The 21,865-nt window shown below is 45.1% G+C and overlaps 1 protein-coding gene across 1 annotated transcript; it reads left to right on the plus strand.

Moving 5' to 3' along the window:
• Positions 1–7,532: 7,532 nt before the first annotated feature.
• Positions 7,533–20,340, plus strand: Eif4ebp1 (eukaryotic translation initiation factor 4E binding protein 1). The gene is made up of 2 exons (XM_015501223.2): positions 7,533–7,759; positions 19,931–20,340. The coding sequence occupies exons 1-2, from the start codon at positions 7,615–7,617 to the stop codon at positions 20,323–20,325; spliced, it is 540 nt and encodes a 179-aa protein (XP_015356709.2). The 5' UTR covers positions 7,533–7,614; the 3' UTR covers positions 20,326–20,340.
• Positions 20,341–21,865: the final 1,525 nt, after the last annotated feature.

Raw genomic sequence — 21,865 nt, forward strand, 5'->3', positions numbered from 1 at the left:
TCACTTTACTAAACTTTTCAAATTACCCAATTTGGGTAACCCTGACAGACAAATACATGAAACCTGGTTAAGTCCCAGTAGCTAATCCCCTGCTGGCACTGAGGACCCCAGTGCCATCCAAGTTTCTCCCTGGTGTTTTGGCTCTCCCAACCAACACAGATGCCTTCTTAGCCTAACCCATCTCAGGGGGATACATCCAGAGCCATATAAAGAAGGAAAACCCAGGCAAATCACTCAGTGGCCATTGAAGTCAGTTCAGATGAATTCAGAGGAATCCTGTAAGAGAAATAAGCCATAAAAGAGAATACAGCAAGCAGCACTCAAGGAGTAACGGCTATGTGAGACAATATGGGATGAGGATTTATAACTGTCTTAAAGTTAATTGTAAGTGAACCTCAAATTTTTTGTTTTGTTTTAAAAACAACATATAGCCGGGCATGGTGGCATGGGTTTGTAATCCTAGCAACGCAGGAGGCTGAAACAGGAAGATCACAAGTTGAAGGCCAGCCTCAGCAATTTAGCAAGACCCTCAACAACTTAGAGAGACCCTGGCTCAAAAAAATAAATAAAAAAGGGCTATGGGTATAGCTCAATGGTAAAGCAACCCTGGGTTAAATCCCTAGTACCAAAAACAATAACAACAAAACAGCACACAAAGGGCATGATGGTGCACACCTGTAATCCCAACAATTTGAGAGGCTGAGGCAGGAGGATAACAAGTTTGAGGTCAGCCTCAGCAATTTAGTGAGCCATTCAGCAACTTAGTGTGACCCTGTTTCAAAATAAAAAATAAAAAGAACTAGGGATGTGGTTCAGTGGTAAAGCACCCCTGGGTTTGATCCCCAGCACCAAAAAAATTGAAAAAGAAAAAAAAACAAACAGCATTACACCTTGGAATCCATACTTTCATGTGTGGCTGGGTAGGCAGACTCAATGGCACTTCTTTTATTCCTGCATGTCCACATACTTGAAGTCTCACCCCTTGCTGATACTGCATAGCCTCCTGTTACACTGCAGCACCTGGACCTCATAAAGCCTAAAAAACCTTTTGTCTACAAACTAGGTGTAGTGGCACATGCCTATAATCCCAGCAATTTGGGAGGCTGAGGCAGAAAAATCACAAGTTCAAAGCCAGCCCCAGCAACGTAGCAAGACCCCGTCTCAAAATAAAAAATAAAAGGGGCTGGGTATGTGGCTCAGTACCCCTGCCTCACCCTCCAAAAAAGAAAACTTTTGGTCTACAAATGCTTGTGTGTGCATGCACACTCACACAAGAGCACAGTGAGGCTATTTATATGCATGCTACTGTTTCCGTTAACTTCTTCAACAGGAATATTCTGAGCAAGTACTATGTGCCGAGCTCTGTTCTAGACTTTGGAGACACAGAAGACAACAAGACCAAGTCCCTGCTCTTAGGGAATGGATTCTCTGTTGAAGGAGAAGAAAAATTACCAGAGAAGTTAGTTGGTAGTTGCCTGACCTACTGCAGAAGAAAAGAGCATAAGGATATTAAACCTAACGACCCGTTCTTGGAGTTCAGAAATGAGGCAGAGATTGCAGACCCTACTCAGAGCCACTAAAATCTTATGTAAAACCTTAAGTCCATGAAGCCATTCAAACAGCAAATTCACCATTTAGAATCTTTCATATTAGCTCCTGGGTCCTGTTGCCATGGCTCCAGTGGTCTCTGAAGGCTCCTGTGCTTTCTTGGATAAGGGGTTGTTTTAGTCTATCATAACAAAATACCTGAGACCAGGTAATTTATAAAGAATAGCTTACCTAGCTCAGAGTTATGGAAGTTGAGGGTCCAAGATCATTTTATTAGCATCTGCTGAGCATTTGGCAACAGCATTCTTTTTTTCTTTTCTTTTCTTTTTTTTTTTTTTTTTTGTACCAGAGATTGAATCCAGGGGCATTTAACCACTTAGCCTCATCCCCAGCCCTTTTTATATTTTATTTTAATAAGACATCTCCCTAAATTGCTTAGGGCCTTGCTAAATTGCTGAAGCTGTCCTTGAATTTAGGATCCTGCTGCCTCAGCCTCCTGAGTTTCTGGGATTACAGGCACTCACTACCATGCCTGGCTCAAAAAAAAAAAAAAACTTTTAAAAAGGGCTGGGAGGGCTGGGGTTGTGGCTCAATGGTAGAGCACTTGCCTAGCATGTGTCAGGCACTGGGTTTGATTCTCAGCACTGCATATAAATAAATGAATAAAATAAAGGTTTATCAACATCTAAAAATATTTAACAAAAAATGGGGGGTGGGACTAGAATAGCCAGGCACTATTGCAGGATTACACCCGTAATCCCAGTGGCTCAGGAGGTTGAGACAGGAGGATCGTCAGCTTCAGCAAAAGCAAGATGCTAAGAAACTCAGTGAGACCTGTCTGTAAATAAAATACAGTATGTAGCTGGGATGTGGTTCAGTGGTCAAGTGCCCCTGAGTTCAATCCCCGGTAGACTTCCCACCACAATAAAATAAAATTACTAATAAAAAAAATTGGGAAGGGTTGGGGTTGTGGCTCAGTGGTAGAGTGCTCGCCTCCCATGTGCCAGGCCCTGGGTTCAATCCTCAGCATCACATAAAAATAAATAAATAAAATAAAGGTATTGTGTCCAAGTGCAACTAAAAAAAAAAAAAAAAATTGGGGGGGGGGGGTAAAATCTGGGATGAAATTTCCAAANTATTGTGTCCAAGTGCAACTGAAAAAAAAAAAAATTGGGAAGGGGGGGTGTTCCTAAACCCAGGGGCACTAAACCACTGAGACACTTTCCCAGCCCTTTTCTATTTTGAGACAGGGGTCTTGCTAAGTTGTTTAGGGCCTTGCTAAATTGTTGAGGCTGCCCTTGAACTTGAGATCCTCTTGCCTCAGCCTCCCAAATTGATAGGATTACAGGCATGCACCTTCAAACCCAGTTGATAAATTATTTGTAATACTTAAAAAAACAAACAAATAAACACCCAAGTGTGGCTTTTGGAGGCAGCACCAACACCCAAAAAAGATCATCAATAACTTCTCTAAGGTAGGTACTGTGAGAGTGACAGTGGGTAAACACATGGTCCCTGCCCTGCAGTGGTTGCTACTTTGTGATACCATAAAGTACAAATTTTGTCCTGTTTCCAGACACACAGCTCCTGAAACCCTTGGAATCTCTAGAGTGATAAGGGTATCTTTTCTGTGTTAATGAGTGCATTGGTGGCTAAGGGGTCCCTAGTTAGCTTTGGGATGGGGGTTGGTCACCAGAAAGACCAAGTCTTGATTACAGGGTTGGGACTTTCAGCCCCACCCTGTTCCCTGCAGGAGCATAGAAGGTTAAGTTGATCACCAATGGCCAATGATATAAACAATCATATCTAGTTAATGAAGCATCCATAAAGACCCAAAAAGACAAGCCAGGTGTGGTGGTGCATGCCTATAATCCCAGAGACTTGGGAGGCTGAGGCAGGAGGATAGTGAGTTCGAGGCCAGCCTCGACAATTTACTGAGGCCCTAAGCAATTTAGGGAGACCCTGTCTTAGACTTTTAAAAAAAGGGCTGGCAATGTGGTTCCATGTGCCCTGGATTCAAACACCAGTTGCAAAAAAAGATCCAAAAGGACAGAGTACAGAGGTGAAGAGGGGTTTCCAGACATCTGAACAGGTATCTAGTACTTGGTTGGTGGGTGCCAAGAGAAGGCCTCTTCTCCCATACCTCGGCCTATGCATCTCTTTACCTGTATCTTTTGTAGTATCTGTTAGGCCAGTAAATGTAAATGTTTCCCAGGGTTCTCTGAGCCACTTCAGCAAATTATTGGAACTCAAGAAGTGGGGTCACGGAAATCCCAGTTTTTAACCAGTTGGTCTGTGCTTGCAACCTGAACGAGGTTGGGCAGTTTTGTGGGACTATTACCCCGATGACACTAATGCTGCCTGAGGGAAGAGGCTCTACAAATGTTAGGAATGAAACTGGTAAGAAAATTGGTTTTATTCAAAGCCAGCTTTGAAGGAAGATAGAAAAAACTTTAGTTTCAAAAATTCCATCTTTAGAGGCTGGAGTTGTGGCTCAGTGGTACAGCGCTCACCTAGCACATGTGAGGCCCTGAGTTCAATCCTCAGCACCACATAAAAATAAAATAAAGATATTGTGTCCAACTACAACTAAAAAGCAAAATACTAAAAAAAAATTCCATTTTCAGGTCTGAGAGCAACCAAAGCTTTTAAAAGACAGGTAAAGTAAGGCAAAAGACAGGAAATATTTATATGCCAATAGCCTGTGCGAGTCAGGCCTGGGGAGGGGGTGTCATGTCACCAAAGGGCCAAGGAGTTCCCAGAAAGGAGAACTAGAGTCAGGACAAGTGGGGTTCTTGACTTACATGATGGTAGAGAATTTCAGCATGTACTAGTCAGAGAGACAGAAGAAGTTTTCTCTAGGAAGGCAGAGGCACATTCCAGGAGAATGTGAGCTATCTCAAGAGTGAGAAGCTTTTGGGGTAAAGCAAAGAATATATATTCAAGGGATAATGCAGGCCATCTCCTCAGGGAAAGACAGCAACCTGTTGGTGCGGGATGTTGATATTTATAGCGGGACAGTTGCTAGGGGCTGCAGTAGAGATGGAGTGGGGGGGGCGTTACTCAAGTTTGTGCAGTTTTCCCTGCACTTGGGCATTGTCCTCTCCTTCCTTTTTGTAAGCAAGGGCATGGGTCAAGGGCTCAGGAAGGGCATGGGCTGGATTGCTCAGGAGTAGGTAAAAGGGTTCATGGGTGTTTTCTGCATTTCAATGGTTCATAGGCACTCCTCTTAAGACTCAGTCTACCTTTCCTCTTCTGCATCTCCAAATTCCTATCTCAGGGAGAATCTCCATTCTCAGCTTTCTTAGTGTCTCCCAGGTTGTGGGGGATGTGGTGGTGGGGGGAGATATCTTCAGCCTTCACTCAGCATGAGGAAGTTGCCCTTCATTTTAGAGAAGCCCCAACTACAGTCTGTTTCAGGACAGCCCGCAACTTTGGGGTTCTGACACTATCTCCAGGCAGGTAATGTCAGAACTGAATTGAATTAGAGGACATCCAGCTGGTGTCATTACAGAATGCCTGCAGCAGAATTACTTGGTTGGTTAAAAGGAAAAGGCCCCTTTATCTGATGTCAAAAGTGTTGCATTGACCTTGTGAGAATAGGAAAAACACTCCCCCACCCCATATCCCCTTGTACTCAGTTACAAGACTTGATATGAATAAATCCTTGCTCTGGAAATTGGTAGAAATCACCACAGTTGAAATGGCTCAAGCCATCCTCCTGCCTTAGGACACAGAATTTAGTGGAGAATTTGTCAAAAATGTAAAATATGGGGATGTAGCTCAGTGATACAGTGCTTGCCTTGTATGCATCAGGCCCTGAGTTCAATCCTCAGCACCAAAAAAAAAAAAGTAACATATAACTTCAAAAATGTAAAGTAGGGCTGGGGCTGTAGCTCAGCAGCAGAGCGTTTGCCTAGCATGTATAAGGCACTGGGTTCGAGCCTCAGCACAACATAAAAATAAACAAATAAAATAAAGGTATATGTCTATCTACAACTACAAAAAAAAAAAAAAAAGGCTCTGGGTTCAACCTCCAGTACTATAAAAAGGAAATAAGTAGAATTCATTTTTACTGTTTTTTAAGATAAGGTCTCACTGTGTTGCCAAGACTGGTTTCCAGGCTCCTGGGCTCAAGCCACGCGGCTGCCTTAGCCTCCTGGTGTTGCATCACTGCATTCTGCTCATTTTAATAACATATTATACATATCCCCTTATTCTCCAAATATTATTTGAGGTCTGGGGGTTGTAGCTCAATGGTAGAGCTCTTGCCTAGCAAGTGTGAGGCACTGTGTTCAATCCTCAGCACCACATAAAAATAAATAAAGCTATTGTGTCTACAACGAATAAATTTTAAAAAATATTATTTGAACCTGTAATCAATGTAAAAACAAATTACTTAAATCATGCAGGAAATAACAGTTTGCATGATTTCAAATTTTTTTAAAAAGTAATGGAAATGCTTTTTATATGGATTATATCGGTTACATATGTGTCAAAACTGATAAAATTGCATACTTCAAATATGTGCATGTTATTGTACTTCAATTTTACCTCAATAAAGCTATGGGGGGGGGAAAGAAATGAATTACTGAGGTATTTCATGTTTTTTTTTTAATATTAAGTCTTTGATATCTGAGGTGCATTTTACACTTGTAGCACACTTCAATTGGGACACGCCACATTTCAAGGGCTCAACACACCTGTGGGCTGTGGCTACTATATTAGACACTGCAGGCCTAGAATTTAGTTTAGGAGTGAGACCAAACCCAATTTGTCTTCCTACCTCAGACCTTGACCTTTTTCAGTCCACTTGTAGACTCAACAGTCCCTATTTATCCTTCTAAAAAGCAACTCTAATCATGTCATTCCCCGCTGCTTAAGAGATATGATATCTCCTACCAGTAACATTTTTTGAAAGACTCTTCAACAATCTGACCCCAATTTCCCTTTAAACTTGTTCTTTCTCCTCCGGCTCTTAAAGATATGACCACATGCTGGGCACGTGGTGCAAGCCTGTAATTCCAGCAGCTCTGGAGGCTGAGACAGGAGGATCTAAACAACTCTTTGAGCCCCTATCTCTAAATAAAATACAAAATAGGGCTGGGGATGTGGCTCAGTGATTGAGTGTTCCTGGATACTCCCTCTGGAACCTTAGGCAGGAGGATTCCAAGTTCAATAACAGCCTCAGCAATTTAGCAAGACCTGCTTCAAAAAAATAAAGAAGGCTGGGGATGTAATTAAGTGGTAAGGCGCCCTGGGTTCAATTCCTGATACTTATTATTAGTCAATCCTTTAAAAAAATTTTTTTAGTTGTAGATGGCCATATCTTTATTTATTTTTATGTGGTGCTGAGGATCGAACCCAGTGCCTCACACATGCAAGGCAGGCACTTTACTACTGAGCTACAGCCCCAGCCCCTTGTTATACAATACTTTTATTTATTTAAAAATAAATAATTTAAGCCCTAGCACTCAGCTGCTCAGTCAGTTCACTACTCCCACACCCTTTAAAGTCCAGGAACATGCATTTGTTTCACCATGTCTTCAACGCTGTTCTCCTGGTGAAAGTTGAAGGAAGGGAAGAGGGGTGAAGGAGCAGTTAATTCCCACTTTCTCATCTGGGAAACTAAAGCACGGAACAGCAAGAGCTGAGGGTCACATCCAGCCAGAAATCCTAATGTGGAAAACAGGTCTTTCTGAGAGAGCCAGGTCGGCTGGGATTCCCGCACAGCGCTAAATACCGAACCCGACTCCCACCCCCGCCCCAAACCAGTAAGGGATTAACCTAGGCAAACTCTGCGACCCGCCAACAGCGCACTGGGCAGGAAGCGGGAGCCCCAGAGGAAGTCTGTGTAGGGTGAAGCGACCTCTCTCTGTCGGCAGCCCTAGGGAAACCCACGTGGAAGGAACGGCCTGGAGATGTTGGGGCGGAGCTGAACGAAAAGGGGGCGTGAGGGCCGAGCCGGAAGGGGAGGTCTAGGGCCCGCCAGGCCACAGCTGGGCGGGGCGAAGTGGGAGGCGCGGGAGGTCTGCGCGAGCTTTGCTGTGCAGCGAACTGGACACCATGTCAGGGGGCAGCAGCTGCAGCCAGACTCCAAGCCGGGCCATCCCTGGCACTCGCAGGGTGGTCCTCAGCGATGGCGTGCAGCTGCCGCCCGGGGACTACAGCACCACTCCCGGCGGCACGCTCTTCAGCACCACCCCGGGAGGTAGGCACGGGCTGGGGAGTCGCACGCGGGCCCTGGGTGGACCGAGCGGGAGGGATCAGGAATCGCTGATTGGACTCGGCGCCCACACTCGAGGGCGCCGTAGCCAGAAAGAACGGATAAGGGGCGTCAGGGAGGCAGCAGTGGTCACGGAGTTGGTCTGCCTTCTAGGTCTCTGGGCGCATCGTCCAGAGCCCTGGCTGCAAACTGTCCCATCAGTTTTCTCCTGCAAGAGACGGCGGAGTGTCCCCCAAACACTGACAAGCACGATTACAGGACTGCCACATGCCTAGGGATGTTGCAGTTTTGAGCGGGATAGGGTGGGGACAGGGTGGCCCACGGATCAAGGAAAGGCCTGGGCTGGAGTTCTAAAGCGATGGGCATTTTCTTTTGGAATAATTGCCTCTTGCAGAGCCCTTTTTACTTCCCGAGGACTCCTAGTGTTGCGTTGGACACGCGCCCTTTTACCAAAGCGTGGGGCCGAGGGTGCTTGCTTGAGCAGCGCTCCTCCCGCACCTGTGGCATGTTCCGTATTTACGCGTGTGGGATCCCCACGGAGGAGCCTGGCGCCGCTGGCAGAGCTGTGCGGAGGAACACGTTCCTCTGTCCGAGGGGAGGGGGTACCGTGTGACCTCCCTGGGAGTGGATGAGGAAGAGGAAGCTGAGCTGGCACCGGAGGGGGCCAGCCTTGAGCTGCCTCCGGGAGTCCCGCATTCCCTCCCAGCTCGGGAGTCCCAGCGCACAGGCGCTGATGAAACGTACCCGCCCGATTGCATGATGAAATCCTCGTGGCTCACCACTTCCCTCCCGTCGCCCCCACCTCCTTTTTCCTTTCTTCCCTCCCTTATGTGCTTAACGCTACTTCCCAAACTACTCGAGAACACTAGAGATCCTGGCGCACTGCTGAGTGGCGAAGGGGTGTCCCCGGGGGAGGGACTGAAGGCTGTCTCCTAGCCAGTCGCCAGGCCACATACTCATTTTCTCAGGCAGCTGTTCCACCACCAGCGATCAGAGCCAGATGCGAGGTCTTTGGGACTACTGAGTAATCTTAGAGATTGTTGCCCAATCGTGCCTTTTATTCTGTAGATCGCCACGCTGGGGTCCCCGAAAGCTTGAGCACGTGTCTGTTGTGCATTGTCATACCGTTTTCCTAGATTGAACCAGAAATAGCAATCGGGTGAAGAAGAGGACACTGCTGTTTCTTTTATTAGAAAGTATCCCAGGGAAAGTTCTCAGGGCTCTTGCCACCCTTGACTTGAATTTTCTTTCCTTTGAGGAGCACTTTTGTAGTCCATGTTGTTTCCCTTTGTCTTCCTCATGATGTTTAGCAGGACCTTTTCCTGATACTCTTGGAGTTCTTAGTCCTGAAAGCTCAAGTAGCCCTTTTTTGCCACCTTTGTTGCTGGGTGCGATGAGATAGATGGGTAAGCAATAGTCAGGGGTACTGTTTAACTGTTTACCAAGGAACTTGGATCTGTTTCCCACTTTGGACTGGGACTTTTGGCATACCACAGCAAAATCTCCCTAAGGGTCTTTAGAAGCTCCCGCATCAGAGTTTAACATTAGTTTCTGAGGACAACTGGAAGAAAGCAGGGCTAGGAGCCCCAAATAGCTTTCTTTTGGCAATACTAGGGATTGGACCCAGGGCCACATACATGCTAGACAAGCACTCCACTACTGAACTACATCCCCAGCCTTTTAAAATTTTTATTTTTTGAGACAAGCTCAAAGTTGACCAGGCTGGCCTCAAACCAGTAATTGGGTCTCCTGCCTGAGCCTCCCCAATAGTTGTATTGTGTTTTGTGGAGCCAGCACAAATCACAATCCATAAGCTAAGGAAACCCAGCTTCTACCAAAGTCTGCAAACTTGTTGGCCTAGGCATGAAATCTTCCTCCCAATCCCACTTCACCTCACCTGTTGATGTAATGAAAAATGGTCACACCTTGACAGTCTTTTGTTCAACTCCTGAGTACTGTTCTTAGTCTTCTATGCGGGGAATTATCTGATGATGCCTTTAAATGCAGATTTTGATTTTGTAGGTCTGGGGTGGGACTGAGATTTTTGCATTTCTAACTAGCTCCCAGCTTTTGTTCCATAAAACATAATCTGAGTACTCAGGAATTCCTGGGATTCTATACAGCTTCCCTTGTCCTTTCAGATCTCTGGCAAAAAATGATGATTCTATATAGGTAAAATTTTCTTGAGGCTGGGTCTGGAGAGACACACTTTTGATAGAATGTCTGTATGGCTTACTTGCAGCTTTCCCTGAAGAGCTATTGCAATAAGTCACTCCAGCTGGGAATGGCCCTCAAGTGTCTGTCTCTCTGGAGGCTAAAAAGTGATCCATATCCATTCCTGTGGCTCTGTTTGCTTTCTATGGTCATTAGCCCTTTTTAGACTGAGCACTGAGCTGAGGCTAGGTATCCAGAGATTTGTTATGTGTGAATATTTGAGTCTGTGAAAATTCCAGTGATACCATAAACAACAAAACCTTCAAATGGGTCAAGAAATCTTTCCTCCTCCTTTGTCCATATCTACATTCCCAGCCTGTGTTGGATGTTTGACCCTAAAGAGTACAGGGGTTGCTTGGGTGAAAGTCATACCTAAGACCTGTACCATGGTAAGGTTAATCAGAGGTAAGCAGGTAGAGCTGCAGGTGTTAATTGCACCTTATTTTGTTAGACAAACAAAGTTCTGTGCCTGGGAAGCTGACCTTGGAGCAGCTGACAAGTCTCTGGTTATAGAACAGGCAGTGCTGGGAAGAAGGGAGGTATGCTGGGCACTGAAGCTAGAGTATAGCCAGTGTCCTGAGGCCTTAGTCATAGAGGGGAGAAGTTACTGTAAAAGACAGCTAAGGATGGGTTAAGAGCCTTTGGATATTAAGGCAATGAGGGAGATAGAATGGGCCCTTTTCTCACACTGACCTGAGCTTCCTTTTTTTAAAAAAAAAATTTATTTATTATTATTATTATTATTATTATTATTATTATTAGTTCTGAGCTTCCTTTTAAAGTGGGACATTCTGCATTATGTCCCTCATTAAAGACTTTGACTGGGAGATAGGGTAGAACGGGAAACTGGTGTAGAGTACCCCAAACTCCCTCTGAGGTCTAAGCCTCCTTTTTTGTTGTTGTTGTTGTTTGTTTGTTGTTGTTATTGTTTGGGGGGCTTTTTTGTTTGTTTGGTTGGTTTTGGGGTTTTGCTACTGGGAATGGAACCAGGGGCACTTAACCACTGAGCTGCATCCCCAATCCTTTTTATTTTTTTACTTTGAGATAGGGCATTGCTAAGTTGCTGAGGCTAGACTTGAACTTGTGATTCTCCTGTCTCAGACTCCTGAGGCACTGGATTACAGGCATGCACTACTATTTCCTGGCCAAGACTTCTTGTTTTTAAGGCATTCACCACACCCAGACTTAGAAGAATGATCTCAACCCCAGCCTGGGGTTGCTAGTTAGAAAGATGAAGACACGCCTAAAATGGGATTGTAGATTTCCAAGAGAGTAGTATGGTTACCTGGGGGTGTGGCTCAGTGGTAGACTTGTCCAGTGTGCCTGGCTCTTGATTCCATCCCCAGCACCACAAAAAGAGAAAGTAGCATGGCCATTGTTGTGACTAGGAGAAATGGAGATGATGGCTTAAGGGCAAAGACTTTCAGTTATAAGATGAATAAATTCTGGGGAGCTAATGTTTAGCATGGTGACTGTAGTTAATACTATATTTTTATTAGAAATTAGCTAAGAGAGTAGACATGGAAAAATCCACAGTCACACACATACCCACACACACACAAACTCCTAAGTGCAGTAATGGATGTGTTAATTTGTGGTAATCTTTCATGAATGTTTTGCAGTATGATAGCAAATCATTATGTTGTACACTTTGTATGCAGTTTTTGTAACTATTATATCTCGATAGAGCTAGGGACAAAAAGAATTATAATCATCAAAGGCATAGCTATAGAATGAAGTGATTGGACCTCCTCCTGCCCTTGGATCCTATCACCCACAGGACTTATGTGATACTCAAGTGAGAACTCTTCCCTCTATACTATTACCCTGAGAGGAAAGAGTCTTGATTTGATGTTGTTCCAGAAAATAAGATAGGAAAGAGTGGTGATACTGGAAACAGAATTTTTTCTTTTTCTTTTTCTTTTTTTGTACCAAGGATTGAATCCAGAGGCACTTAACTACTGAGTCCCATTCCCAGCCTTTTTTATTTTTTAGTTTGAGACAGGTCCTTGCTGAGTTTCTGAGGCTAGCCTCAAACCTACAGTCCTCCTGCCTCAGCCTCTGGAGATGCTGGGTTACAGGCGTACGCACCATGCCCAGTTTGTACACGTGAATCCTTGCAAGTTCAAACAAATAAAAAGCTGTTACTTTCTGGTCTGACACCATATCGGTGTTCTCTCCATCATGATTCATAAGAAATTAATCATGTGTGTTTGTTTTCATGTTTATTCACTAGGTTAGACGGGAAGTTCTTTCAGAGCAGTCTTATTGGTCTTTATATCCCCACTATGTAATGCCAGGTGTTCAGAAGCTCGAGAATTGGGCTGAGGTGAAACTCAATGATAGAGACTTGCCTAGCACTTACCTAGTGCTGCAAGAAAAATAAAAGAAAGGGGTGGGGTGAAGATTTTAAAAGAATCCTGGAATGAAAGCATTCCCCTCTAGATAATCTAGTTTCTTTGTCATCATTCCTGGATGTCAGTTGGTTAATGATAATGTTTAAGTTTTCCTTTCAGTTATAGGGTATAATTTATCTCAGATGTACCAGGGGCAGATGCTAACTTTTTCTGAGTTTCCCCACTTATTTCAGTATTGCAGAGAGGCCTAGTACTCATATTACATATTCAGTTATTACACAAGGAGTCAAAGTAAGTTTTTCTTGTTCTGAGTCAGTATTGGGCCAGAGTCTCAAACTCTGGGATTCGTGCTTCTTATTTAACTGTTTGCACGAGCATTGTTGACTAGATGAGAATAGGCAACTGTGCCTACTGGCATTGGGGTGCTCAAGGACACAGCAAAAAGTGCACCTTGAAATCCATTTGGTATGTCCTTGTAATCTCACTGGGAGAGCCTAGATTCCAAGTCCAGAATATCAGGACTTCCTGGGTACTTAGGGACAGTTGACTGGGTAAAAATGGCTGTATCCGTTATATATTGTCATATAACAAGCCATCCCCAGAAGTCAATAACTTAAACAATGATAGTTTGTTATTGCTGTCCATTCTTTGGTCTGGTTGGGCATGACTGGCTGTTCTTTCCTGAGCTGACTCACATGCTGTGTGCAGTCAGCATCTGGATTGTCCTTATCCACATGTCTGGGACATTACTGGGAATAGCTGGAAGCCTGGGAGTTCCCTTGCTCTCACGTCATTTTGTTCTCTTGGGCTCATCTTTAGTCTAGCATGAGCTTACCAAGATGGCAGTTTGCAAGGCCTCTTATGGCCTATAGCATCATTTAGGAAGTATTCTGTTGGCTAAAGCAAGGCACCAGGGGAGGGAAGGCTGCCTAGATTCAAGGAGAAAGGAAATAACTTCTGTTGAAGGAGAGAAGCCACCTGTTCCAACAGGTATGGGAGGAGTTATGGGGTCTGTGTTGTCAGCCTTCCACAAGAGTCAGACCTCAGAGGACAGTCCTTTGAAGGAATTTGGTGCTTGTCCTGATATATGGCCAGCAGAGACAGCCAGGTGAAGAAGCAGACTAGAATCCCAGGGCTGTGAACCAGCTGTTGGTTAAGAATGGCACAGCCTTCCTGAAAACATTGAGTCACAAATCCCATGCCTAACTTTCAAGGCCTTGTGTCCAGTGCCACACAGCCAACCTCACAGATGGCCACGATGTCAGGTCACCAGGCCTCACCTTGCCACTCCCCCCTCAGCCTGTCTCCTCCAAGGGTGCTGCTGGTCAGGCTTTGGGGATACTCCTCAGAGGGGTTTATGATAGGCCTGCCTCTCCTGTCACTGCCTTTTGAGTGTCCTTGATTTTCTGGGTACTAGCAATAGGCTGGAGTCAAGTTTCTGTCCCCAGCAGTCCAAAGTCGGTAGGAGTGAGAATACAGAGGGTGCAGGTGCTTCAGAGCTTTGGTTTGGAGCAAACAGTGTAGAGGTTACAAACCAGGATTCTTGCCTTAAAGAAAACGTGTGTTGGGGCTGGTGGTGGAGCTCAGTGGAAATGCTTAGCACGCAGGAGACTCTGGGTTCAGCGTGTGTGCAGATGGACTTCTCTTTTTCTGTTCTTCAGCATGGAAGAGGAAAGTGGGCCTATATTAGTTTTCAGACTAGGTGGCTTAAACAATAAAATTTGCTAGACTAAGTGGCAGTTGGAAGACCAAGATGGAAGTAAATTGGTTTCTTCTAAGACACCTCTTATTGCCTTACAGATGGCCACCTTCTCCCTTTGTCTTTAGTTAGTTCTTGCTTTGTGGGTCTGTGTCCAAATATCTTATGGGTTGGTTTTTGTTGTTAATTGTTGTTTTGGGACTGGGGGTTGAACCAGGGTTGCTTACCACGGAGCTATGTCTCCAGCCGTTCTTGTTTTTTGTTTTCACCCAAGGTCTCACTAAGTTGCTTAGGACCTCACTAATTTGCTGAGGCTGGCCTCAAATTTGTGATCTTCCTGCCTCAGCCTCCTGAGCTGCTGGGATTACAGGCTTGTGCCACCATGCTGATTTGGATTTAAATGTCCCCTAACGGCTCATGTGTTGAAAACTTGTTCCCCAGCTGATGGTACTATTGGGAGGTAATCAAAACTTTAGGAGGTGGGGCCTAGTTAGGAAAGACATTGGAGAGGTACCCTTGAAAGGGATACTTGGAACCCCTTCTCTTTCTGTGCTTCCTGACTGTCATGAGAGGTACAGCTTTGCCCTGTATGGCCTTCTGCCAATGTGTTCTGCCTCACCACAGGTGTCAAAGCAATGCAGTCAGCCTAGCATGGACTGAAACTTCTGAATTCATGAGCCAAAGCCAGTCTTTCCTCTTTTGAAATTGTTTAGCTTAGGTATTTGTCAGAGGGACCCAAAGCTGAGATTTTTGGGGGGCGGGGGGATACTGGGGACTGAGCCACATCCCCAGCCCTATTTTGTATTTTTTATTTAGAGACAGGGTCTCACTGAATTGCTTAGTGCCTTGTCTTGTCATTGCTGAGGCTGGCTTTGAACTCGATCCTCCTGTCTCAGCCTCCTGAACTGCTGGGATTACAGGCTTGAGCCACCGCACCCAGCTCTATTGACTGAGCTATATATCCCTATCCCTTAACCTAATCTTTTAAAAGACCTTTCTCCAAATGTAGTTATATTCTAGGTTACTGGGGATTGTCTTCGATGCATGAGTTTTGGGGGGAATACAGTTCAGCCTATAACAGCCGCTCCCCATTCCCACAGGGACAGCTGTTGTTGCTATTTGTAATAAGAGACATCAGAAGGGCACTCCCTCTTGGTAGTGGATTTCAGGGATACTTTCACCCTCCTCTGAATACAGTGCATTTTGAAGTGCTAGGGGTTAGGTAAGGGATGGGGAAAGAGCTTGGCCAGCTTTGAGAATAATTGTTTTATCTGTTTTGTTCTGAAAGTCTCTGTAAAAACTTTGTCCCTCTTGTTTATTTTATTTTTTGTCTTTTTTGCAGTGCTGGAGATCAAACCTAAGGCCATGCATATGGTAGGCAAGTGCTCTACCACTGAGCTACATGCCTTCAGCTCTTAATTTTCAAATAAACTGACCTGTTCTATCACATGTCAGGGTCCCTAAGGGAGACAGACTAACCTAAGGGACCCTTTGCAACTGACTGATCACCTCCATTTGGTATCCATTGGCTTCATAAGATTCCTGGCCCCTGAGATATATTGGGATCTTGGTTCTGTTTGCAGAATCTGTGGGGCCAGAGGTGATGAAAAATCTTGGGCTAAGTGTGCTCTGCTTTCTTCACCAAGTTTTTCTGCCTGGCAAGTCTGTTCTGCTTTGCTAAATAGACTGCCCAGCAAGAAAAGCCATCCAGGCACATGCTTCTCCAGTGCATGTAGCCGAGAGGGAGAGAAGAGAGAGACAGAAAGAAGTCTAGGCGACTTGTCTGCGAATTTGCCTCCAGGACGACCTGGAGCCACTGCTCAGAACTGGAGTACTTAGTTCACAGGCCACTGGCTTGAGCCTGAGCCCAGGCATTTAAACCTCCCCCTGAACCCTGTTGTGAAATGCTCTCCCTCTCCTGGAATGGGAACAGCAGTTCTAGGAATTCTGTCCTTGTACTTTCTTAATCCTCATGTTCCCCATTCAAGGGGAAGTGTGCTTGAGCCAGGAGAGGCCCAGGGGAAAGTAAGGGAGGAACTGGGCTCAGTTTACAGATGTCACATCCAACAGCAGAATGTGGGTACAATAGGGGGATGGATGGGCAGGAACTCAAGGCAGGCATCTTCCTTTGGGGAACATCCTGTTCTGGACACACTGAAAGTCTAGGTAAAGGCTTGAAGACCCTTTTACTATTCCCAGTAGAAAGGAGCATTGGCTGAGAGTTGGTACCCTAGTCTGCCCTGCAATCTACCACCTCCGATCTATGCCTTGACAATTTTTAAAAATGGATAATATTTAGAATTGGAGTCAAGACTGAATGGGTCTAGCTGGGTACAGTGGGGCACACCTGTAATCCCAGTGACTCAAGGAGGCTGGAGCAAGAGGGTCATAAGTTCAAAGCCAGCCTCAGCAATTTAGTGAGACTTTGTCTCAAAATAAAAAAGGGATGGGGGGCTGAAATTGTGACTCAGGGGTAGAGTGCTTGCCTAGCATGTGCGAGGCCCTGGGTTTGATCCTCAGCACCACATAAAAATAGAATAAAGATTTTTTTTAAAAAAAAAGGGGGGGGGGGATGGAGACTTTGCTCAGTGGTAAAGTGTCCTGGGTTTAATCCCCAGTACTAAACCAAACAAAAAAGGCAGGCTGGGTCTACCTCTGGATGGATGGCTCAACCTTTCTGATATATTGATATATATCAATTTCCTCATCTGCAGATTGATGATAATAATGATGTCATCCTCCTTGTGGGGAGGGGAGTTATGGGAGGAACCATGGTATAGTTATGAGCACAGATGGGTATGATGAGTAACGACAGATAGTGATGGTGATTGATGTATGCATATCACATGAAAATCTAAGTGTTTATTCATGCAGTACATATACATACATTTATTTGTGTTCCTTGGCTTCTGAGGAGTTTCCTATTCCTGGCTTGTAATCTATCTCTCTTTTTTTTTTTTTTTTTTTGGTACTGGGGTTTGCACCCTGGGGTGCTTTACCACTGAGATATATATCTCTAGTCCTTTGTATTTTGAAACAGGGTCTCACTAAATCGCCCAGGCTGACCTCAAAACTTGTGATTCTCCTGCCTCATCCAGGGATTACAGGCCCAACTCAAGGGTTTTTTTTTTTGGGGGGGCGGGTATCAGGGATTGAACTCTGGGGCACTTGACCACTGAGCCACATCCCTAGCCCTACTTTGTATTTTATTAGAGATGGGGGTCTCACTGAGTTGCTTAGCACCTCAGCTAAATTGTTGAGGCTGGCTTTAAACTCTCGATCCTCCTGCCTTTGCCTCCCCAGCTGCTGAGGCACTCGGCCTCAAGCGATTTTCTGTTACATGGATATCATACTTTATTCTTATAGGAGAATCTCCCCCCCCCCCCCCCCCCCCCCCCCCCCCCCCCCCCCCCCCCCCCCCCCCCCCCCNTCCCCTTTGGTTCTGGGGATCAGATCCTGAGTCGTGCAGATGCTAAATAAGCACTCTACCTCTGAGCTGCATTTCCAGCCCTCAGTGAATCTTGAGGGTTGTTATTAAGTCTTTATGATACTTTAGTGAGGTATGAATTTTGTTCTTATCCTCTTCTTGTAGCCACAACTCAGGTTGAGGGACTGGAATGTGGTGAGACCTGATTTGAGCCCAGAATTTCTGCCTGTAACCCCATACTATTTGCATATTTAAGCATCTGCCAAAACACGAGATCCTAAAAATAGATGGCACAAGGCTAGTGCTTTAAAAATAGTCTGACTGAGCCTAATACAACACCCTTTTTTACAGGTGAGGAAACTACACCCTGCCCCTTGGGTCCCCACATATCCCTCTGTTTGGAGACTTTATATATATACTATATATATACTGGACTCTAATCATTTGTTTTGGGGTTTTTGTTTTGTTTTTGATACCAGGGATTGAACCCAGAGGCACACAACCAATGAGCCATATCTCCAGTCCTTTTTATTCTTTTTAATTTTGAGACAGGGTCTTGCTAAGTTACCTAGGTCTTTGCTAAGTTGCTGAGGCTGGCTCCTCCTTGGCTCAAGATCCTCCTCTCTCAGCCTCCTGAATTGCTGGGATTACAGGCATGCACCACTGCACCCGGCTCTGTAACTCGAATCCTACTTGTACTAGCTTTATTATTTTTCTAACACTTTATTTATTCAATTTATTTTTCTTTAGTACTGGAGATTGAACCCAGAGGCGTTCTACCACTAAGCTATGTATTCAGCCCTTTAATTTTGATTTGTATTATTATATTTTATTATATATCACATAATGTTGTATAGTATACACCCTACATATCATCATTAAATTATATATTGTGTGTTAAAAGGAAACTTGATGTCACTACTATATATGGGAAACCAGATTCACTTGCCATAAATAGAAGGTAACTATAAAAAGATACACAATGACAGTTTTTAAATTCTAGCTAGATTCCATTGCCTGCTGAAGGCGCTGAGCCTGAGGTCTGCTCTTTTGAAGGGAGTAGTCAGTAACTGCTGTTAAGGTATTAAAGACACATAGTGCTGATTTGGACGTAATGGGCACAACATGAACAACCCGCTCTGTTCACTGTCATCTGATGCATCACAAGGATCTTGGGTCCCTCACCTTGGGAAACACTCCCTCAAATGGTATCATGGGGGCAGGTCTACATGGGAGGGGTCCTGGGTGTGGTTTAAGAATGGTGAATAATTCAGTGAGACAGTTCCTCACCTAGGGAGTAAGACTACCTTGTAATGAATAGAACACAGAGTGTACAAACTCTGAAGTGTGGTGACATCGGCAAAGGTAGCAGGGGGCTTCAAAAGGAAGAAAGCCTTTGTGAGGCAGGTAACCTATCTGCCACAAAGCCCCAGCAGCATTTTTGCTAGTCTGAGTGAATAGCTTCATTTTCCCTTTATTCATCTAGAAAATGGGATTAAAGACCCTCATTGTTATACAAAATTACATATAAGAGGAAGTGAAGGGAAAGGGGAAAAAAAAACAAGAGAGAGAAATGAGTTACAGTAGATGGGGTAGAGAGAGAAGATGGGAGGAGAGGGGAGGGGAGGGGGGATAGTAGAGGATAGGAAGGGCAGCAGAATACAACAGACACTAGTATGGTAATATGTAAAAAAGTGGATGTGGAACCAATCAATGTGAATCTGCAATATGTATACGGGATAAAAATGGGAGTGCATAATCTGCTTGAATCAAATGTATGAAATATGATATGTCAAGAGCTTTGTAATGTTTTGAACAACTAATAATAATAAAAAAAGAAAATGGGATTAAAGATACCTATTCTGAGTATCCCACAGGAAGTACTGTAAGGACAGGATGGAATAATGAATAGAAATGCATCTTTTCCACTTTCAAGTATGATTGTCATGGGTAATTAACACTGAACTCTGATGGGTGAGCAAGTTGAGGGATTTTAGGGACCAAGAGCTCTAAGAAGACAAAGGTGCACACCTGTAATCCCAGTGACTGGGGAGGCTGAGGCAGGAGGATCACAAGTTCAAAGCCAGCCTCGGCAATTTAGTGACGCGCTAAACAATTCAGTGAGACCCTGTCTCTAACAAAATATTTTAAAAAGAGCTGGGGATATGGCTCAGTAGTTAAGCACCTCTGGGTTCAATCCCTTGCACACACACACACACACACAAAAAGACAAAGGTACAGTCTGATGGCCAGTGAATGTTTCTTTCGAGTGTCAAGGCCGTGAAGAGGTGGCGGACTCCTAGGTTATAGTCAGGCTGCTGGATGAGCCTCTCTCCTTCTTGGTCCAGATTTTTATAAGAGAACCAACTGCCTCTGTTGCAACCCTGCCTCCAAGAAGTGAAAAAACTGGCAGGCAGGGGCGTTTAAGGTGGCTTTACCAACCTCCCTGTGCCTTTCAGGTACCAGGATCATCTATGACCGGAAATTCTTGATGGAATGTAGAAACTCACCTGTGGCCAAAACACCCCCAAGGGACCTGCCCACCATTCCTGGAGTCACCAGCCCAGCCAGTGATGAGCCCTCCATGGAAGCCAGCCAGAGCCATCTGCGCAACAGTCCAGAAGATAAGCGGACAGGTGGTAAGTGGCCAGGCTCTTGCAGGCAGTCTCCAGGGAAGGGAAATGTCCTGTCCTCTGGGGGGAATTCCAGGGAGGGGAATGGTGGTGACCCTTTCCCATACTCTATGGAGCACTTCAGACTCCAGAGGGTGGGAGTTGGGATGGAGAGTAGAACTCTCAGAGGTACCAATTTTGTCCTTGAAAGGTGCCCAAGAACCCCAGGAAAGGTGATTTGACACCACCAGGTCATGTAAACAGCAGGAGCTTGTCTAAAATGGCAGTGACTTCACACGGTTTTCATAAGCATGGCCCTCTGTATAATTCCCCAAAGCATTACTGTGCATGTGCAATGCTTGGACTACACCCATGGTGCTCGTGATGCAGGAGACAACTTAAGACGCAGTGTACTTGCCCTCTGTGAAATCACATGTCTACAAGATAAGAAACACATCCGGCAGTCTCCTGGCTGGGTGTTTGTTCCTTAGTGGATCCTCTATGAAGACATAGAAACAATGTGGCCCGTTGTCTTTGCAGCTTTGACATTTGGTAGCCAGGTGCTTCCTGGTATCCCCACCTCCCAAGTAATCAGAGCAGCCACCCTGGCAGCTATGTGTGTAAAGGGGCTCTTTGTGACCACATGACTAGCTTGCCAGAGCATCTGAGTTCTCTGCTGTGTGGTAATGTATCATAAGCACTGCTAGATGACCTTAGTCAGACTGGAACCCACCGACCCTTCACTAGGCCCAATGCACAGGCTCAGACCCAGACAGGAAGCAGCTGGACCTTGGGCTAGGCTTGCTCTGCTGACAGCAGCAGAATTCGTTTACCCGGGGCCTGCAGGATGTGATTCATAATCACCCTGGGAATGCCAACAGCCAAGACAGGCAATAGTTGCCTTCTCTCTTTTTTTTGAACCCAGGCGTCATGCATGCTGGGCAGGCGCTCTACCGCTGAATCATATCCCCAACCAGTTGCCTTTTCTTAGATTCAGGGCTGGAAGGGAGGTGAGCTGTAGTAGGAAAGTGGATTTGGGCACACAGAGAGAACAGTGTGACACATGCTATAAGGTGGTATGGTCACCTGACATTTGTTGAAGGATGGAGAGATTCATGGGTCATAGCACAAGGGATGAAGTTCACCAGCACCTGAAACTTGACTCACCACCAGCTGAAGGCTGTCACTCCCTGTTCACACACCCCTCCCAGTTTCTAGAACTGCTGTGGCCCATAACAAATGCAGGGTTGGCCTTGTATGCCAGGTGGCAGCTCTGAACCCCAAATAGTGGTCTAGTTCATCCCACATGGTTGTTAGTATAGGGTAGCGGGCATTTTAATTTTGTTCAATTAGATACAAGAAACCAAGACTCCTGCGCTTGAACCCATCTATTTGTGTAAATATAACCAGAAGAAAAAAGCCAGCTTTCCTATTTGGGAGACAGAGCAGGCATTTTACTATCTACTACCTTGGAGCAGCCCAGGAGACCATGAATGAGGCAGTTCCCTTTAAAAGAAAAAAAAATCTACTGAAGCATGAATTACTTGAAAATGTCACTGGAAAGAGGATGGAGGACACTGAGTGGCTGAATTGTCCAGATAACTGCTTTACTGCAAGGTCAGGCTATCCTACGGGCCGTAAGACGTAGGCCTAGTTAGCAGGTTACCTAGGGTACCATTTTCTTTCTTTCCTTTTTTTTTGGGGGGGTGGTACTGGAAATGGAACTCAGGGGCACTTTACCAGTTAGCCACATCCCCAGCCTTTTTTTTTTTTTTTTTTTTT

Source organism: Marmota marmota, unplaced genomic scaffold, assembly GCF_001458135.2.
Source record: "Marmota marmota marmota unplaced genomic scaffold, marMar, whole genome shotgun sequence".
Lineage (NCBI taxonomy): Eukaryota > Metazoa > Chordata > Mammalia > Rodentia > Sciuridae > Marmota > Marmota marmota.

What these genes read in the sequence shown, in the direction of transcription:
- Eif4ebp1 (XM_015501223.2), top strand. Translation starts at nt 7,615, where the DNA reads ATGTCAGGGGGCAGCAGCTGCAGCCAGACTCCAAGCCGGGCCATCCCT. An exon ending in CTTCAGCACCACCCCGGGAG is followed by an intron (nt 7,760 to 19,930) that starts GTAGGCACGGGC and finishes TGTGCCTTTCAG; the next exon opens with GTACCAGGATCATCTATGAC.